Source organism: Protomyctophum parallelum (genome assembly GCF_964188405.1).
Source record: "Protomyctophum parallelum genome assembly, chromosome: 6".
Classification (NCBI taxonomy): domain Eukaryota; kingdom Metazoa; phylum Chordata; class Actinopteri; order Myctophiformes; family Myctophidae; genus Protomyctophum; species Protomyctophum parallelum.
The window spans coordinates 10,498,550-10,512,798 of NC_139701.1; the positions used below are offsets into that span (position 1 = coordinate 10,498,550).

At 41.3% G+C, this 14,249-nt stretch overlaps 1 protein-coding gene across 3 annotated transcripts in view; it reads right to left on the bottom strand.

The window, feature by feature from the left end:
* The window catches only part of ect2 (epithelial cell transforming 2), a 50,544-nt gene extending 41,034 nt beyond the window's left edge, over positions 1 to 9,510 (bottom strand). The window contains exons 1-4 of one of the 3 annotated variants that reach the window (XM_083766973.1): positions 9,469 to 9,510; positions 7,315 to 7,482; positions 4,524 to 4,600; positions 875 to 973 (exon numbers count right to left, since the gene is read on the bottom strand). In XM_083766973.1, the coding sequence (XP_083623099.1) occupies positions 875 to 973; positions 4,524 to 4,600; positions 7,315 to 7,447 (309 nt within the window). In that variant the 5' untranslated portion in view covers positions 7,448 to 7,482; positions 9,469 to 9,510. Of the gene's footprint in view, positions 1 to 874; positions 974 to 4,523; positions 4,601 to 7,314; positions 7,483 to 9,158 lie in introns of all 3 variants that reach the window. The other 2 variants (XM_083766972.1, XM_083766974.1) reach the window with 2 other exon arrangements.
* Positions 9,511 to 14,249: the final 4,739 nt, after the last annotated feature.

The following is a 14,249-nucleotide window of genomic DNA, read 5'->3' on the forward strand; positions in this document are numbered from 1 at the left end:
AAATAACTCATTCACTCTCTCGCTCCCATAACACATGTACAATCATTCTCTTTTTTCCTCTCTCTCACTCACACACACATACTGTAGGCAGTACCACACTGAAATTGGTCAATGCCTCATGCAACGATCAGAACTGTGCTCAGTGTGCTGAAAGAAGGCGTTAATCTGAAACAGTCTGTTCTGATTCAGAGTAACACAGTTGCTAGCCTTGAATCAATTACTTCAATAACAGGGCAGAAATTAAATCTAAACTACCAGGCAGCAATCCAACGGTGAAATTAAGTTACACATGCTACCTGTAAACTTGGTCATAAAACAAATTTACTTCTAGATAATTAGCTCTGCCGGGCTGCAAAGACTTGACGCACATTGTAAAATGCATTGGATGAAATGCAGACCATTAACCATTTAGAGATCACAAAGAAATGCAAGAGGAGAGGCAGCGATAGTCTGGTATGCACACACCAGTTAGAATCACATACATCTTAGCATCCATTTGGCTGTATGTTAAAAAGGAAAAGGACAATTCAAGCTTGTTAGATGCCTTCAGACCTTGCTATTATCGATACATTTTCAGAACCCGTTCTCGTGAGGACCACTTGTCCGGGACCGGGCTTCAAAATCTCTCACGTGGACCCATCTTAAGAGGTCTGACGGCATGGACATTTGAGTGCACCACTATTACCTTAATCACACACTTGAGTACGGTAATTTACCCACAAATCCACACACCATCCGTGACGTGATCATGCACAGCGGGTGAGTGATTAAAACAGAGCGCTCGGGGTAAATTAGCAACATTTTCCCAGCGGTGGTCCCATCCCGGAATCAAGTAATTTGCCCAGACAGAAAAACAGACAGGTAGGTACTGTACCATATTGACTATAGATTTTATCACCAAAGTCTGCTCGCCGTCCGGCTCGCCGCCTTTCTTTACCACCTCCATCTTTAGCACCTCCATCACTCTGACAGTCTGTAAAAACCAAGCAGCAGGAGCTAGACATCAAATACTGGACTGAGAGAGACGGAAGGAGTAACAGAGGAAGAAAGTGAAGTAAGGGGATGATGTGTATTTGACAGGGATGAAGAACAGGGGGAGGGTGGCATAGAAAGAGACGGGGGATGAGAGCCACTGAAACAGTGTAAGCCAGAGGGGTGGAACTGTAAGACTGAGTGGGAATAAAGAGTAGGGGCAGGGTCAGGGATAGATTGACGGCATTAAAAAGATCAGGACAGAAGGATAGAGCCAGTGACAAATGAACACATAACAGGGGAGGGATCTGTGGGCTGGGGTGGAGGAGAGACCAGACAGGGTTCAGGAGGGATAAACGGAAGAGAGAAGAGATCGGAAATTCGGCACCACCGCAATGGCCTGAAAGGCAGAGCAGAGGCTGGTCCTCTTTTTGTCCAAGCGATGGCTGGTGAATCCGGGGAACCGCTGACAGATCCGTCTGTGGATGTCTTTGCAGTTTGCATGCAGCAGCACTGCAGATTGGCAATAAGAGATTGTTTTTTAACCCATTTTCGACTGAGGTCGATTAAAAAAAGGCTTCTAAAAAATAAATCTGAAAAACCCATGTGTGCTCAACCTTTTTCATGTCAAGGACCCCCAGAATTATCTTATTGGGACACGGACCCCCACCTCAAAATATGTAGTTCCATGGACCCCCCAGAAGCAAATATTTTAGTTAAAAATGTTCGCTCTAAAATATATATTCAATGATTTGCGTCACATTTTAACGACTTTTCAAAAATAGCAGACCTACAAGCTCATAGCGCGCCACCGAGTGGCACGCTATGAGCTTGTAGGTTTGAAAGTTTTATTTACGTGCCTGTGTTAAACCACAGATTACAGATCGGAAAAATAAAGTGGAGTTGGATTGGCCACACCCTCAGAAAACCAAACATCACCAGACAAGCCCTGAAATGGAACCCCCAAGGATAAAGGGAACAAGGTCGCCCCAGGAACAGCTGGAGAAGAAGTATCGAGGCAGAAATGGCAGAGTGTGGGCTCAACTGGGGAGATCTCGAAAGAACGGCTAAAAACCGAGTGAAATGGAGGACATTTGTCAACGGCCTATGCACCCTAGAGGAGCAAAGGGCTTAAGTCAAGTAAGTCAAAGTTGAACCACAAGCTGTAACCCCATTCTTGTTTCATCTCCCAGAGATAATGTCTGCACTCACTCACACATGCCCCCTCAAATAAAGTTCTGTTAACTTGCAACACTCTGCTCCTTTGCAAATCCTTTCTTCTTAAGTCAGTGTAGAGGTGAAGTTGGGGCGATAGACAAAAAAAAGTTGGCAACTAAAGATTTGGTTTGGTATTAGGTATTGCAACTGTCATGTACCTTTAGCTCTGTCAAAAATAGGGACCTTGGCCAGGCTACCCTAACAAACACTACAAAGAACTGATATGTAATTAAGCTAAATTACACAAGTCTTCTTTATCGTCATTAATGCACACCTGCGGTGCCGTAGGAAGCCTAACCATTAAAACTAAGATAATTGCCGGAAAGAAAATTCAATGACAGATGTAGCCACTACGACCACAAATATCGCAAGAAACTAGCTAGCCTAGCCACCGAGTCTGCTGTGCTTTGAGAGAAAAGCACGACTGAATTCTTTGTTTTGATTAGCCGTGCTATCATCGTGGTTTAAGCACGACTAGAAAGCCGTTTCAACCAATCAGATTGCTTCCTCGAAACGACCTGTTGTATAATCAGAAATCCTCTAAATCCTTATTCCTTAACATCTCCTAAAGTCTGGTTGGGTCTGGGTCTTGACATTTTTGCATTCACTTTTGAAATCACCCCCTTTAAAGGTTTTATGACATTCATTTTAATTTCTTTTTCTTTTTTCTTTTAGGTTTTATGACCTCAATTACACCCAAAAAACCTGAACTTTGAACATTCAGTGGATGTTCTGTGGTCTGAAGTTTTCTTTGGGGTTTTTGGGCCTTTTGAGCTACAATGAAAACAGGCAACACAGTTAAACAGTGACATCTTCTGGCAAATCCCATTGACATATATGGGATTTGCAGTAAGTGATGTCACTTACTGCCGGCAAATCAGAGCACCTGTTTGAGCCAGAAAACCCCAGATCACAGAAAATCTACTGAATGTTAAAAGTTCATGTTTTTTGGGTGCAATTGAGATTAGAAAACAAAAATAAAACAAGAACAATTCCAAAACCTTTTTTTTAATGTCAGAATCCCTTTAACAAAAGTTAAAGGGGTAGCTACAATTGTACGGTACGGTAGCTACAATTGAAGTCAACTACAGTCTGGAAAGTTGCAAGGCTCCACGGGGTACAAAATATTACACCCAGTTTATCTCTACAAGGCAGGCAGGTGTGTGTGTGTGTGTGTGTGTGTGTGTGTGTGTGTGTGTGTGTGTGTGTGTGTGTGTGCGCGCGCGTGCGCGTGCGTGTCGGGGAGGAAGAGAATGTGCATTTTTCCCTTAGTTGAAAAGCTCATTTAAATGTTTCATAGGTCATAAATGTCCTCCAAAAGGACACATTGTCTTGAAGTCCCTATTTTGAGCTATACACAATTCAAGGAGACGTCTCAAATAACCTTTATCAAGCTTTGGATAGTTTTAGTACTACTAATGTTTAAAGTATAAAGAAATTAAGCATCTGAATATTGAAATTACGCTTAACAGCATAATAATACTTGAATAATCAGAGATAAAACCTATAAAAAACAATATATATTGTGCATGTATGTGTTTTTGAAAGTGAAAACTGTATTCTGATCGTGGTCATTGATAGTGTTTGTTCACTAACAGGAGTCTCCTTCAGGTCTTTAGTAAAGAGAAAATACATTTTCAGGTAGTTATAAATTTCATTAAACCAGGAGACACGCGCACAAAGCTTATTTATCAGCTCCAGTTCCAATTTTGTCTCCTCATTTATTAGTTTCATCACTTCCAATTCCAATCATTTATAATGTATTGTGTACGAGTTATCTCTCGGATCTCTCCCGGTAGGATAAAATTGGTATCCAATAAAAAACTAAGTGGAAAAAATGAAAATACATTTTTCAGGGAAACATTCATTACTGAACAAACACTCTGATTACCATTTGTAATATAGAGCCAATTAACACATAATTAAAATATATCACTTAGCTTTAAAATGTTGTGGTATACCGCATTACTAGCAACAGAGAAGCAACAATGAAACACTGACTCAAAAGTGATCATGTTAAAACAAGGAAAATATAAACCAAAACAAACGCTATATGATCTAACTGGGCCATAGCTGTGGCTTAGTGTCCTATTTCTCAAATCTAAAGGGATGTTTTTTTTGTTCTCCTCAGATCAGCAGTGTCGACAAGGCCAGCATACAGAGGAAGGCCTGCCACGTTAGGAAGGCAGTGGGCTACGGCCTGGGCCGGCTTAGTGGTCCAGGCATCTTGGCTGGTAATACAGCATGACTGTGTCGCGGGTTCGAGTCCCGATCCCGACGAACTTTACCGTGTACCCCCTCCCAGTGGGCCACAGAGGAATAATGTTGCGTACCTGCATCGCTTTGACCAGCGCGTCATTTCGGCCTGCTTCTCCCACTAGCACCACCCTGGTCACTCTGGGCAGCAAATCTGAGAGAACAAGGGGGGAGAGACAATTAAACACAGAAAAGAACAAGGGACACACATCCAAAAGATGACAGAAGAACATGATAAAATACAATCCATATTCCATACACACAATTTATTGGTTTACCACCATGGTGACTTTGCATCGAAATGCTCAAAACATTACCTTGCTTGTAATGCAATAAATTAACTATGGGAGCATGATCCAGTGTGTTTTTTTTTCTAAATTTTTATCCCACGATTTTGTAACCCATCTTTCACCCCTGTGTCAATTATCTAATGTGATCCTGGGCTCTACACACCCTCCGCCAACCTAGTCCCCATATATGAGGGACATGGGAGAGCAACAGACTTGAACTCATGCTTCCTTCATGCCTTAGTGTCCAAGTTGCTCCTTTACACCTGACAGGGGGGAGTTTCCCTGGTTGGACGTAGCACGTGGAAGGAACACGTTATTCCAACCAGTTCTTTTCCCCTCCATCAGGCGCCCCGGCTGGCCAGGGGGAGGCAGTTTAGTTACCAGGATTACTGCATGTTTTTTGTGAGGGTACCTACCCTAGGGGACACGGGGAGAACATGCAAACTCCACACAGAAAGGCCCTTTCTCCAACCCCGCCTCGGGTATGGGCACTGATGACGTGGAGGAGGGAACACGCTGCCAGCACCCACAGCGTCCTGAGCGGGAATCGAACCCAGGACCTTCTAGCTGTGAGGCGACAGCACTACTAACTGTGCCACCGTGCCCCCCTGGGAGCATGATCCAGTGTGTTAAGTCAAGTGCAGACTCTACTTTTCTTATTAATAATTAAACGGAGAGAGAGAGACTGAAAAGGGAACATGTGTAGGGCTGAAACTATAGATTTTCTTAGCGATTATTCTATCGATTACCTTTTTCTATTACTTGAATAATCGAGAAGCACGTCTTTTTTTAGATAACAAATTAACCAGTATTATTTCATATTTGCAAAACTAGTGAAAATAGCGGATCCACAAGCTTACATGTCACATTGCTACATACTTGTAGATCGGCTATTTTCACTATTCATTTATTTATTTTATTTTCGCCTTTGGTGACATGACCAAAATAGGGATATATTGAGTGTTGCAACCACTCCTATAGACAGCTATGTGTGTCCCTGGGTCTGTCTGTCCTAGCGTTTGTTCAGTGTCACTGTTGCACAGCCTAACACACAGGCCAGGGAGGCGGGCTTGTACAGTACAGTACCACTCACTTCAGATGGGTCTGATTTTTTTTATAGATTATCAATTAATGTATATAATTGATTTAATTTTATTAACTGTTGTACCACATGTGAGATGGCAGTGTTAAATGGAAAAGGGACAGTCAAGGCCAATGGAAGCTATTAGACTAGGTCAATGGTTCTCAAACAGGACCCCCAAATTTATGCTATTGGCCACAGACCCCCTTTTGAAACAATGCGGTGTCAGGCACCCCCATAAGAGATCTATGTTGTTGTGAGTTTATACATTGTCTATTTTCAAATAGACCAACTTGAACAAGTATAAAATTATAGGGTTAAAACGTTTAATGCCGCTGGACTGATTTTGATCTAATTTGACTGATTTTGCTGGGAACCCCCTAGAACTCCCCTTTGAGAACCACAGGTGAGGTGTAGTGAATGATAATGTGAAAGTGATTAACAAAACGAGAGATCAGGCTCTCCTTTGTTGGACAGCCTGAGGTATATTGGGCCAGTCAATAGGCCTGTTAGCACTGATTGAAGTATCTAGGAGGACTAGGAGACGGTCAGAAAACGTTGAGGATGGAACGGGGAGGAGAGGAGCAGAGCACATTTGTTGCGGCGGAAGTTGCGGGATTTTAGCGGAAGTATCGCCCAAGGAAATGACATTGATGGTTTACAAATCAGTTTACATTCTACGCGAATGAAACAAGTGTTGTGATTGGTCGGGAAAATATCGTATCCGGGGGAAATACATCCGCCGATAGCTTCTCTGCCTTACGCTGTGACCAGGCTTTTCTTTTTGCGGATAAGTAAGCCTGGGACCGAGGCTAGGAGCAGAGAGAAAGAGGAGGCTGGTGGCTGGTTGGCTGGAGTGGTAAATAAAGAGGCTGTGAAATTAGCTTCCCCTCTGGTGGATTCAGGATATAAGAAAAGAATATTTCTAGTTTAAGTAAGTCTGACTTATTAAGAAAAGCTGGCTACCACCAGCCAATGTGACGAGATAGACAATTTGACATAATTACCTAACATCAATTATAGTCAAAATGCATCAATATTCGGTCATTATGAGACTTTGCTGCTGCTCATGTGGCCACCACCTGCCCTTCCCATTTAAACATTCAAACTGAAAGTTCAGGTTGAGTGGACTTTGTGTTATCCTTTTAGTCCAAACGTGTGAATGTCTAATAAAGAATTCCATCAAGTGTCAGACTAGTAAGGGCAGGAAACAGCCTGTAGGAGAGCGATGACGCACCCTTCATTGATTAAAAACATTCTCTGCCTTAACGCTGACGGGACACCCGGTGGCTCCAGTGGAGCTTCGGCGTGAGCATAAACAAAACGTGAAAGACAAGCGGCAAGACAAATGGCAAGGCAAGACAAATGTTTGTTTGCACACTACTGCTACTGTGTATTCATTCATTCATAAACATATACTGTTTTTCATGAAAGAAAAATAAATGGATAAAATTAGGGCAGAGGGAGAGAAATAAGTAACAAGGCCAACAAGCTAACCTTCATTGTCCTCAGTTGCCAGGCCCAGAAACACTTGGTCCTTGGTGGTTTCAGCATAGTTTGAGTCGTAGACCGAGGAATCCACCAGCAGACTCTGAGCTGTCCCCAAAGTCACTATGCTGCTGTCAGCCATGACAGGGACCAAAGGAAGGCACCAAACTGTCCAAACTATCAAAAGTTAGAGGGAAAGACACGGAGCACAGCATAAGGCAGAGAAAGGAGTAAGAAAGCATCACAACAACAGAGAGAAGAAGGAGTGAGAGAGGAACGGAGAGGAAAACTGTCGAACCGGAGGCGAGAAAAATAACTTTGCATGACAAATAAAAACAGAAATGTGGCCCGAGTCTGACAAATCAAGTGGAAAGAATTAGATTTTTTTTGCAGACTAAACAGAAACAAAACTTTGCCAAAGCTGCACAATATGCATACGGTAGTCAATTAATTCAATGTTTAACTAAACTTTCAATGCCCCTGCCTGTAGGTAAATCAAAAAGCAGGCAAGCAAAAGATCCCAACATGGTGCAGTTAACAGTTTAAGCCTGAATACATTTTCCATTTTCTCTAGCGTGAAAGTCATGCTAAAATCCAATCTAGCAGTTACTATAACCGTGCTAATTGGAAAGACATGTACAACTACACACACAATATAACACCACCAGGATTTACTTTTATGTCTTATACAGGTCTGTGTACGGTATTGAATTTTCCTCCAACAGAAAATATTCTACAGAATCTACACCTAGCTCTGGTCCATAGCTTTAGAAGGCGTTCTCCTCCCATGGACCACAGCTATTCTGCACCACAGGGATTGATTGATTGATTAACAATACAATACAAAAACTGTCAACTGTGAGTGGACGACCAAATAAAGCATTACACTTGTTTACAAGAGGGTCCACCTTGTTCAATTCATCATGACATTTAGAGAAATATACATAGCCAAAAACAGGAAAATCATCATAGAGGAGGGAATAAGGGGGAAAAAACATAGTCAGGGGGGATTCAGATTTGATCTTGGGCAATATCAAAAAGAGCAATAATAAATTTCCAGATGTTGATATTTTATTGAAATACGTGCTGCTTGATATTTCGAATTACTCAGGGGATAGAAACGTCCCAAATGTGGAGTGTGTATTATGCAGTGTTGCGTTTAAACTGCAGTTCGGTGTGTGGAGTTGTGTTCTGTTGTGTACCAGGGACAGTCAGTCAGGCAGTACTCTGTTCCAACTTTGGGAGAGCTCAACATGATTGTGGCTGCATTGTAGCTGGATTCTACTTGTCCTGTTCACTGTCACTCCAGGCGTTTTATTTCACCCTAACAATACAACAACACAAAACGAACCTTCAAAATAGATTACCTCATAGCTGGCCCTGCTTACCCGACCCAGCCAGCCTGTGCAACAGGTTTGTTATAGCAGCAATAAATCCTAACGTTCGTTCGGGTGTTCGTTGCGAAATACTTGATTGAAATATTTATTAACAGTTTGCAGAATTACAGTACATTTGAATCACAACTCAATACAAAGACTGTTAACTGTGAGTGGACGACCCAATAAAGCATTACACTTGTTGACAAGAGGGTCCACCTTGTTCAATTCATCAAAGGGTAATTTGGTATTTAACAGTGTTTGCTGCTACATAAATTAATACAACCAAGTTGGTGTTGGTCGAATTCCAATAATGGTTTAGTTGTGTAAGATCTACGTTCCGTTCCGTCTGATGTGTAAAACGTTAACCACGTTAGCCCTGAGCTGCTAATGTTACTCTGACTGGCTGGTTCCAATGCTGCATTCATTCATTCATTGCCACCGCCCGGCCATAACTTAAATAAAACACAAACTTACCAGAGTGTTTTGATGACCCGGTAGATAGATGGTATATCAAAACCTATTTATTTATTATTAGAGCTACTCGATCTGGTGGTTGGTCAGCTAGCTGTCCAGCTAGCTACCTAGCCAACAATGAGCTAATTATTAGCCAGAAAGTTCCTGTAATCCGTTCGCTTTCGAACTTACTCGAACGCTCGACGCTTTCCGTCAATGTACGATGTATGTATCCGCTAAAACCTTAGAGTAGAAACTCTAAGGCTAAATCTGACGTTCGAAATAAAAAGATATGTTTTGTTGACAGCTGGTTTGCTTGTTCTCGGCATACCTCAATGTCTTCTTCACTTCAGCCTGTATGTCTCTCCATCTGAATTCAAAAAGCAAAGCGAACAACGCCAGCTGCGCTCTGATTGGACGGAACGTTCCACGGAAGCGCCACACTTCGCTCTGATTGGTCGGTTTATTCAAACCACGATGCATAAACATTAATAACATGCCAGGCAAAGAAGAAAGAAAGAGAGTTGAAGAATGATTTAATAGACCAAGACCCATATAGCCTAATAATAATAATACATACATTTAAAAAAGTAGGCCTAGTAAGGAACTTTATTTCAGTGAAGGAGCAGGGAATAAAGTATTTTCAAGTGGTACATAAACAATACAATCACTATGATTATTCATGTCATCTCAAACTATGTCTGAGATGAAAGTAATGTTTTATATATATATATATATATATATATATATATATATATATATATATTGTATTATTATTATTTATTATTATTTTTATTAACAAGGTGTGGGTGACAGCAGACTGCTGGGAGAGCACTGGCACTTTGGCATGGGAGCGTCAGATCAACATATGGAATGAATTCTGTACTGGCCATGTATGGACCGTGTGTTGAGTGCACAGGGTTTGAAGAGGTCAGATCAACATATGGAATGTCAGAACACAATATATGAAGATCACAACAGTGACCTCATCAAACCCTGGATAGCCCATACATGTAGAAGACTGGATCATCACCTAGATCTGCATATATGGAACGGGCCAGCAACTCTACATCTGACCTCAAACCCTTAGATATCATCTCCATATGGATATGACCTGTTCTGATATTCCATATGTTGATCCCTCCCCACCTGTCCTTCCTCTTCAATGTCTCCCTTTTGACAGATACCTTGACTGATTCTAGACGTGCCCGCTGTTCTGAGTGACATACATTCCATATGTTGATCTGACCTCATCAAACCCTGTACACTCAAGACACACTCCATATATGGCCAGACCTCATCATATAGATCTGCATATATGGAGCCGGCCAGCAACTCTACATCTGACCTCAAATCTCAAACCCTTAGATCTCCATATATGGAGCTGACCTGTTCTGACATTCCATATGTTGATCCTTACTTCGATGTCTCCATTTTGACTGATACCTGTCCATTCAAACTCTAGAAGTCCAGGGTTAGATGAGATCAGTGTCGTGATCTTCATTATGGAGATGGCCATATATGATGGTGTGATGTGTCACGATAGGCGTGATGTCACGAGATGTGACCATATATGGAGGCATGATGTAACGAGGCGTGACCATATATGGTGGCGTGATGTGTCACGATAGGCGTGATGTCACGAGATGTGACCATATATGGAGGCATGATGTCATGAGGCGTGACCATATATGGTGGCATGTTCAGGGATCTACTGTATAGTCTACACACTAAGTAGATTGTATTAATCTTTCAAGTGAAGAACTCTTAACGGCTGTATGGAAACTAAATGAAGTCATTGTCACAGACACTAACATCACATAGGATCAGAACTAATGTACAGCGTCTTAGAAATGTTCTCAGACTAGTAGATTTGATATGCTGTATATGAAAGCAAGTGTGTGTGTGTGTGTGTGTGTGTGTGTGTGTGTGTGTGTGTGTGCGTGCGTGCGTGCGTGTGCCTGTTTTGATTTATCATACTATGCTAATTCTGGTGTTCAGTTAGCCCAGCTGGTCCAGTTACATTTGATGTAAGTGTGACCTCATTCGGGTTCATAAAGCCCCTTAGGAACTGGAAATGTCTTATATTGACACTGACTGACCATTTGTGACATCAACGTTGAATGAGACTTTCTGGCCATGTCCGTGTCCATCGCTCACTGTAGCAGCAGTATAGCTGTGGGCTGCAGCTTGGGCAGCAAGGTGTCCGTCTGGCACTCACTTACGCCTGGAACTAGAGAGGACGGTTCAGTCCACTGATGGAAGTAAGAACTGCCACCAAGAGTACGAGATGGCACAGAAACAAAGTCAAAGTGGATATCTCCCACTTGATGTGATGTTAACCCATTTAGACCTGAGGACGCATCTGTGTCACCTTAGCTTTTAACCACTTTAACCATTATTTAAAATTTTAGCTGTTAATTTTTTTTTGAAAAATAGCAGATCTACAAGCTCATATAGCTTGTGGATCTGCTATTTTTGAAAAATCGTGAAAATGAGTGCAAATCTTTGAATATATATTTTTTCACAGCAAACGTTTTTAACTCAAATATTAGCTTCTGGGGGGGTCCCTGGAACAACATAATTTCAGATGGGAGTCGGCGGCCAAATACATTTCATTCTCGGGGTCCTTGAGATGAAATACATTGAGAACAGCTGACATGGAAACATAGGTTTCTCAGAAATAAACTGATTCGGAAGACATTTGTAGAATCTGGTCTTAAAAGGCTTAAACGATACTTCCACTTTCCTTTCCCCCTGTGTGTTTGGCAGGAGAGCTTAAATTCAGTGGCAGTATAGGCCAGGGTGCAGCGGAGGTGGTCAGAGGTGTGATGGAAACAATGACAGAACACATTACCGGGGATGTGATTGGGTCCTCAGCCTCTGAGGATATCTTGTTCAAATCTCCATCAGTAGTAATACAGTATGTGTGGCACTGGCAACCTCTGCCAGCTTGGCGTTTCAGAGTTGAATCAAGCTGGCAGTTCAAACTCATGGGGAGAAAACCATGCTGGCCTGTGATGGACATTTTTATCAAATTCCTATTTATGCCACAGACCTAAAATAATAGAAAATATTACAGGAATGCACATAGGCCTAGCCCTACATCTTTACCAGCATAAATGTGCACCTGGCTGTCAGACTAGATCATGGGAGGCAATTTGTCTTTGAAAGTATGAAACTTCGGTATTACTTAGTTTAAAAAACTAAAAAACGTATTCAATCAAATCTGTACTGGAAAAGTACAATTTAATGGCAGGTGTAATTGAAAGACCCTGGTCATGGTTAAATTATGAGCCAGAGAAGCTGGTCCTAAAAAAATGAGGAGTACTGTTCAGTCAGCAACTCTATAAATAAGACATCTTTAATTTAATAAAAAAGTTTGCTTATATTCATCTGTGTCACTGATGTCTGAGGCAGTGGAGAACCAATCTGGAGCATTTAAAACTTTATAACACACATTTCCTGTCTTTAAATTATGATTTCATCTGGGCACAGAGAGAAGCAGATAAAAAAGTTAGCACCAGTCACAGACAGAGTGAATATGCTTTAAGTCTAACATTAATAGCCTGTTCCTTCCCTTTGAAGGAGTATAGCAGAAGTGGTTGGAATTATGATGCAGCGGCACAGCTCCACCATACCTGAGCAGTGAGCAGCCATAGATCACTAACATAACACCAGAAATACGCCAAGGCCTTTCAAAATGCATGTATTTCATCACATACTCGAATGCAGGAAGTCATTTACACTCATCACTTTGATGGCCTTGTCCACGGGAGGAAAAAAAAGCAGCAGTGAAGAATACAGTCTGTTTTTCCCCCTCCCCCATCTCTCTTTCAAATAATTACATTTCATTTTAATACAGCCTTAAATCATCATAAAACTAGCTGTGGCACGGCGAGGCTGGGATGCAGGGGGTGGTTGTGGCGAGGGGAGCTCAGTGGCAGCGTGTGAATTCACCGCCTGCTGGCGCAGACTTTAATAACGTCTCGTTTGAACGCCCTTCCTATTCTTGACACAGGGCATGTCTGTGAGATATAGAACACAGCAAGGTGGTGAAACAAAGATCACTTTGTGTTTTGCTTTAGTTTTTTCTCAGTCTCCAAGCCTGTCTGTAGCTCTGAGCCTATAATGCTGAGGGTCCAATCTCGGTTTTCAGCTGATGGCAAAATTGACAATGTTTTCTTGCCATCTTGCAGACGTTCAACATTCACGACTTTGATTTGTGATCTCTTCTGTCTTGTTATACATTAGAATATCAAAGAACACTAGTAGTAGGATATTCTATTTGTTGAGGAGATAAGTATGGACCATACATCATTATTCTATGGACTGACATGGCTGTCCCCCAGCCCTGAGTTTGAGAAATAAGGTCATATAATTCTGCTAAATGAGGACCTTTTACTCAAACTAAAGTATGCCTGTATGCAATCTGAAATATTCATGCTTTTTTAAGATGGGAAAACAGTGTCAAATGATATATTTAAAAAAGAAAATCAGTTTATGAATGCATATTATCACAATTAAAGAAGGTGAACTCTTATAAATATGTACATTACAATGATATACTGTAGTTTATACACACTTAATAGTATACATTCTATAATATGAAACAATGGATGATTAAAAATGCATTATGATGCAATAGAACTGTCTTTACAAAGATACAATCTGACTTTCATTTCCAATAAGATACACAAAATATACAACATGTTAAATGCTCAATGTGTCATTGCAGTTCAAATGAGAAACGTCAATGTGTGTTATTTAGGAGACTGCTGTCTTCTGATACGGGCAATTTAAATTAAAGTGAAAGTACACATTGATATGATCGGCAAATCATTAATCGTTTGGTGAAGCTCATACTAGTATACAAAGAGAGAAACAGCAGAAACAGGGCACTTGATTTGCTCGAATAGCAACCATTTAAGCCCTGTTTTAAACATTGTGTACTGTATGTGTCATGAAAACAGCCAATCTACAAGCTCACATTGTTTGTGTGCTTGTAAAAGTGTTATGTTATTAATTATTGCACATTTCTGCGAAAAGAAAAATTATTAGAGACGCCAGTTTGAAAGTGGTGATCTGACCAATGCTATCAGGATCTGGCGA